The 6338-nt window shown below is 39.7% G+C and overlaps 1 protein-coding gene across 4 annotated transcripts in view; it reads left to right on the top strand.

The window, feature by feature from the left end:
* The window catches only part of LOC146042675 (uncharacterized), a 77094-nt gene that overhangs the window by 26020 nt on the left and 44736 nt on the right, over positions 1 to 6338 (top strand). For all 4 annotated transcript variants that reach the window (XM_083162796.1, XM_083162797.1, XM_083162794.1 and 1 more), the window contains exons 6-7: positions 1215 to 1310; positions 1844 to 1957. In XM_083162796.1, the coding sequence (XP_083018922.1) occupies positions 1215 to 1310; positions 1844 to 1957 (210 nt within the window). The remainder of the gene's footprint in view (positions 1 to 1214; positions 1311 to 1843; positions 1958 to 6338) is intronic.

The following is a 6338-nucleotide window of genomic DNA, read 5'->3' as shown; positions in this document are numbered from 1 at the left end:
TGCATAGTCTGGTGGGAGTATTGGGACAGAACAAGGGAATTGTATAATCACAACAAGAAGGCATATTCCATTTCCTGTTTTTTCTTAATTGATTATTGACCTGAATTCTCCGGCTGGTCAGATGTATCTGGAACAGAGCTTCATCCTTTTTTTAATGGGATGTGTTTTGCAACTTCCAGTTATAAATTTGGAGTAAGGCACATTTTAACTTATGTAAAAAGAGTATTCAAGCGCACGCGCCAAATGTAATAAATTGAACAATGTTAGGAGAAAAGATACAAGTTTTGTTTAAACTAGGGGTGGTGGTTGTACATTGATTTGTGACGGAACCTTCAGACTTGTACAAATGGGCCTGAACCAGAGCTGTAGGTCATGTTTAGGTTCATGTTGTTGATCTAGTATTTGCAACTGCGCATTTACAAAAATTGTGTCAAATTTCATACGTTACACATAGGGCCAGTTGTAATAGGGTCCAAGAGAGTTTAGCCCTACACGTTTTATAAACTTGACCAATGAACATGCAAACTCACGTGTTTTTTGATCTCTCATTCTCAGCTTAATCTCGGATCCATATATTTTCCATAGGAAAACATACAACTTGCTGAATGTAACAGGGTCTGAAACTTTACCCCAAAACTTGCCTATAAATAAGTATGTTTACTAGAAGCATGCACAGATCAGTAAAATCTTTGCATGATTATGTCATGCCATTCCAGCTGAGTAGGTAAGTATGAATAAAGGCTTTTCATGGTTTTATAAAATTGTAAAAAATGCATACTAAAATTAAAAAAAAACTTTGACAAGGTAAATAAACAAAAGAGTTGAATTTAGGAAAAAAGGCACATCTAAAGAAGTAGGTGTTGAGACTTTGATATGGCAATATTATCAGCCAGCCTACAATTGTAGGGAAAGTTCGATTTTACTGCGTTTTTTATGAATGCCATATAGTTGCACTTTGAATGTGAAATACCATAGAAAGTCAAATAGCTGTCTGATCTATTTTTCCTGTGGTTTGGAATAGAGCGCTTTAGTTTTCACTGCAACATTTATATGTTATGTACTTTCCCCGACATTGACATACTCTTGTTTACTTCAGCAAGGATATCGCATCACACCATATACAGTAGTTAATATTTCGGTAAAGAAGTCTTACGCAATAGTTCATGGTTTAGCAAACTTTACATTATTTTCTCCTTTTGTCCATTTAAATACAGCCAGTGCAGTGATCACATCTGTTGTTTCCCTGGATTTGAAAGAAAGCCATGACCTGCAGGATGAAGACAGTTCTGATGCTCCACAGAACATGATGAGTAAGTCACTGCTGGTATAATAGTATATACAAGCAACCCGCCCCAGCTTCGCACTGGAATATTTTTTAACTTACATGCGCTACAACCGATTTGATATTTATATTGATTTCTTTAATTGAAGGAGTTGTCCATGTAAGCAAATAGGTGGGTCTCCCCCTGAGCCCCTACCTCCTTACCTGAAGCTTAGAGCTGCTATAGCTTTTATTATTTAGAGCCCTCTCAAATTGTGATATTTGTACTCTCAACACTTAAATGACTATGAGCAGTCTATTTTATTATATTATTATATTTTATTTTATTACACTCAACTTCAAAATATGTGGTGCGGTACGTTAAAGTGGACAAGCCGTTTCCATTACGTCAGCTAGATTATTTGTGGAATTCAATTTTGACCCAATGTAATTTATTGGATCACTTGTTTCAAGGACATAAACTCGCTACTTACTGCTGGCTCTGCTAAGTTTACGTTCGGTTCTGTACTTGGGCATACTTCTCTGAGAATGTTTATGGCTATTGTCTACATATTTTTGCAGGTTCTACAGAGTCCCAGGGTTCTTGCCCTTTAGTTATTAAAACAAACAAAGGAATATTTTCAATAGAAGACAATGATGCAGATAGGATAGAAAACCCTGCACATTTTAAATATGGTAAGACATTCCGTTAATATCTTTTCATTATATTGTAAATGGTTTACTTGGAAGCTCTATGGAAGATATCATCTATAATGAATAGAAATACACAGCAAAATAATATGCAGTGGTTCTCAACCTCTTGGTTTGGTGGGATAATTACTCACACAGCAAAATAGATGAACTCACCTGTGCATGATTACAGAAATCCAAAAACATGACCTGTTATACCATGTTCTCATTGTCAAGCAAATTACCAGGAGTAACTGGAAGTGTGATTGTTACCAATGGTGTAACTGGGAGTGTGATTGTGGGTGTAGCTGGGAGTGTGATTGTGGTGTAACTGGGAGTGTGATTGTGGTGTAGCTGGGAGTGTGATTGTGGTGTAACTGGGAGTGTGATTGTGGTGTAACTGGGAGTGTGATTGTGGGTGTAGCTGGGAGTGTGATTGTGGTATAACTGGGAGTGTGATTGTGGGGTAACTGGGAGTGCGATTGTGGGGTAACTGTGAGTGTGATTGTGGGGTAACTGTGAGTGTGATTGTGGGTGTAGCTGGGAGTGTGATTATGGTGTAACTGGGAGTGTGATTGTGGTGTAACTGGGAGTGTGATTGTGGTGTAACTGGGAGTGTGATTGTGGTGTAGCTGGGAGTGTGATTGTGGTGTAGCTGGGAGTGTGATTGTGGGGTAACTGGGAGTGTGATTGTGGGTGTAGCTGGGAGTGTGATTGTGGGTGTAGCTGGGAGTGTGATTGTGGTGTAACTCTTTTAATTTTTTCTAGAAGCTTTAGTTAATATACTCCGTAGAGTGTAGAGTGTCCATCTGTGGGCTACCATAAAATATATATTTTCTTAATATATGTGCATCTCAAAGTACCCAATTATGGCCAAAGTTGTTGACCTATGTTCCAGGCCACAAAAAAACATGTCATTGGTCCATAAATGTCAAAGCTTGTTTATTACCAAGCTATGTAGTATGCTTGAAATATTATTGGTGGTGGTCTGCCACGGGGTATGTATCATAGGATAGACAGTCATTACGGGGGAAATTCTAATAGGACGAGAGATTCAGAAAGTGAAAAACCAGTGTGATTTTGCAGTGTAAATGATTGCTGCTTTAAAAAAACCTGGAGATTTCTTACCAAATCTCTCACTATCTGAATCGCTCATCCTATTAAATTTCACCCTGTGACCCAGGGTCATTAGGTAGACACACCCATTAGGTCCTTTGAGAAAGCCTCGGCGAAACACGTGTGAGGAACGCCTCTGACACACCCCCGTGCCTCCGTCACAGACGCCAGTCACAACCATCACCTCGAGTAGCGGCTCCCGTCATATGGCGCCGGGCGCCGCTCCTCAAAGCTAAGTTAAACTCTTGTAACTAGCAACTTTGTATCCTTATCCTAAACTTTAACCTTGTCTCTTTACCTCCGCTACATTACGCTAAACTGTCGCTCTGCTGTCATCAAACACAGCACTTTCACTACCCAGCAACAGCTGAGCAGTCTGTCACCTCTCTGCGTATACCGCAGACAGTATTTTAAAAGGCTCTTCTCACTCAGTCCTGGGTTCTGCGTCCCTGTCACATAACAGGCATTTGTGTTGTATGAGGTAAAACACATTAAACGTTACTGCAGTAGTACAGACCAGGCAATTATCTGCTATATAATTTACACTCCCCCTTTTTTTCTGTCAATTAGTCGATCAGTCTGCTATCTATACACCTGCATATACTGCAGTCAGTATCTGAACTCTTACACTTTTGACCTATAATAGGTGTTGTTGCATTAGGTGTTTGTTTGAAAAATATCTGTATCGATACAGACCAGGCAATTATCTGCCAAACTTCCGCATTTTTCACTGATTAAAGGAGGTACAGACTAGGCAATTATCTGCCAGATTTTGTCTCAAAATTTGATCCTCATACAGTCAGTGCAAAACTCTTAACACTGGTGAATCTGCAAAGAGGATTATTCGTTTTGATATACCAACAGTGCTACGATATATCTGATATCCAGTCTATATATTTGTGACTAACAGCTGCCAGACTCTCACTATGTATATGCTAAGCTTATACTGTCAGCATTAAAAACTGACTAAAATTGTGAAACCAGACCTTAGTTAAATCATTGTTTTCAATTTGATTAAGCTTACATGTTGAAATTGTGATACTGGCACTTGATTTGTATTAATTGTGGATTAACACTTTGTTGGTGTCATTATATGTCTGATAGCCTATCTGTTCCTTTATAGCTAATACCATCTAGCCTGTTCAATTACAGTGTTTGCAATCTACGGCTACCAAAACTTTTAAATCTACCTGTGAGGCTTACAGACCATGCAAACCTAGCAAAAAATTCCTCAAGGTGTCACACTAGCCCCAGTCAGAACCATTCAGTACTGGCAACAATGGCGCCTAAGGTGCACTACTCATGAGGATACAAACACCATTTATTTTGATATCAACCCCCATTGTTGATAATCTACATTGGTGGCAACACTAAACAGTGGTTGCCTCAACCCCACTACCCTTCTTCCATTCCGGGGAAAGGATCAGCGTTCACCTACTCTCTCATCCACCATTTGATACGATCAGTAGATGGTGGACAGCAGAAGTCAGGGTCCGCACTGTTGATACCAACCCACTACTTATGCCACAACCCTTCTCTTCAGTGCTCTCTCATCAGTTGCGTCAAAACTGAACCCCCTGCAATGCAGGTAAGCAACAGGGTGAACCATTGATGACGCCTCAGAAAGCAGAAGCACCCTACTTCAATTGAGCTACAATGTTGGTGACCCCCCAATTTTGCCAACACTACTACCATACGTCACTGGATCGCCTGAACCCGTCCCGATCTCAGTAGCTAAGCAGTGACCGGCCGGGCTAGTACCTGTGGGAAGACTCACTGGGAATACTCAGTGTTGTAATTATCAGGCAAGGAAGGGATCACCTTCTAGACTTAGCTCAAGCTGTCTATACTCTCCACTACTCCTGACTTCTTAATCTTTCTACCACTCCCATTCCCCAAAATATCCATAGTTGTGACCCAGTAATACTCATCTGTTACGGAGGACAACACACTGTTTATTGGAATTTTTATTGTATAAATCAAGTGTGTCAAGCATCCATAAACCAATACCTGTATCAACTATCGCATTCATACATATTAGATAACCTATGAAAGGTGCTGATTTTACAGGTGTGGTATACTCATATCTAAACATTGCGCTGATCTTTTGATCATTATCAAGGACCCACTTTTGGCAATTAGCCATATTATTCTAACGCAAGGAATATTGTCTCTTTCTCTTTTTAGTAATAATCAGAATAAAAGTTAAGTTTTATTACACTAATTACTCAACTAACCACTAACTCATAATATTATTATATATACCTTTTTTCAAGTGTGCCCCAAAAACCTTACGTATGTTCCCCTGTAGTCACCCTCGTGACGCCCCCCCTTTTTTTTCAGTCTAACCACTGAACATCTTTTGGGAGCACCACCAACCTAACACTGCTAAGATTACCTGTAAGCAGTAAATATGTTGGTTATCTAACAAATATATTTATCATGTAACTCTATAGAAGTTTATGACCAGTGCCAATCCCTCCCGCTAATCAACACCCATTAGGTCAACAGGCAAAAGGTCGACATGGGGTTTTTCACTTTTTTGTTGCGAATGTAGACATGGACACTAAAAAAGCACGGCGTCCCCTTGCATGGTTCACTGCACTATTTTATTCTCCCACCACGCCCTAGTAGATGCTAGGGCATGATGAAATACCGTCTGTCAGCTCAAAAGAAGTGCAAACACCCCATATCGTCCTTTTGACTGTCGACTAAATGTCCTTGTCGACCTTCAGCGGTCAACCTAATTCTTGTCGATCTAGTGACCGTATCCCCTGCCATGGAGAGTGGGGGTGCGGTCACTAGGTCTACAAGCATTAGGTTAACCGCTATAGGTTGACAGTCAATAGATCGACACAATCAATGGGTCAACTTGGAAAAGGTCGACATGAGTCTTTCATTACAATTAACAAATACAAAGTAATATATATATTAGATACTTGGTGACACAACATTGGCAGGCACAATAGCTAGACTACCTATTGGAAGTAGGTTAGACTTGCAAAGGAGATGTCTTTGTACCAAAGCATTGAGCATAGTAAATCTAGTAGTGACACAGTATTTTGTAAACATAAAGAAGGTTGTATTGTATTTCCCTTATCATCAGGCATATATTATACAGCATTTTACGTAAATGAGAAATACTGTCAATAACACAGGTCAATGTGATATCAAGTAACATGTCCTAAGAATCAAGAGAAGGCAGTCGGAGTTGAGACTTCTGCAAACTGTATACCAGTTTACACATTTCCCAATTTGCTTTTCAAAAAAA

The sequence above is a fragment of the Crinia signifera genome, chromosome 19, assembly GCF_055691185.1.
Source record: "Crinia signifera chromosome 19, ASM5569118v1, whole genome shotgun sequence".
NCBI lineage: Eukaryota > Metazoa > Chordata > Amphibia > Anura > Myobatrachidae > Crinia > Crinia signifera.
This window is presented reverse-complemented; position numbering and strand designations above follow the sequence as displayed.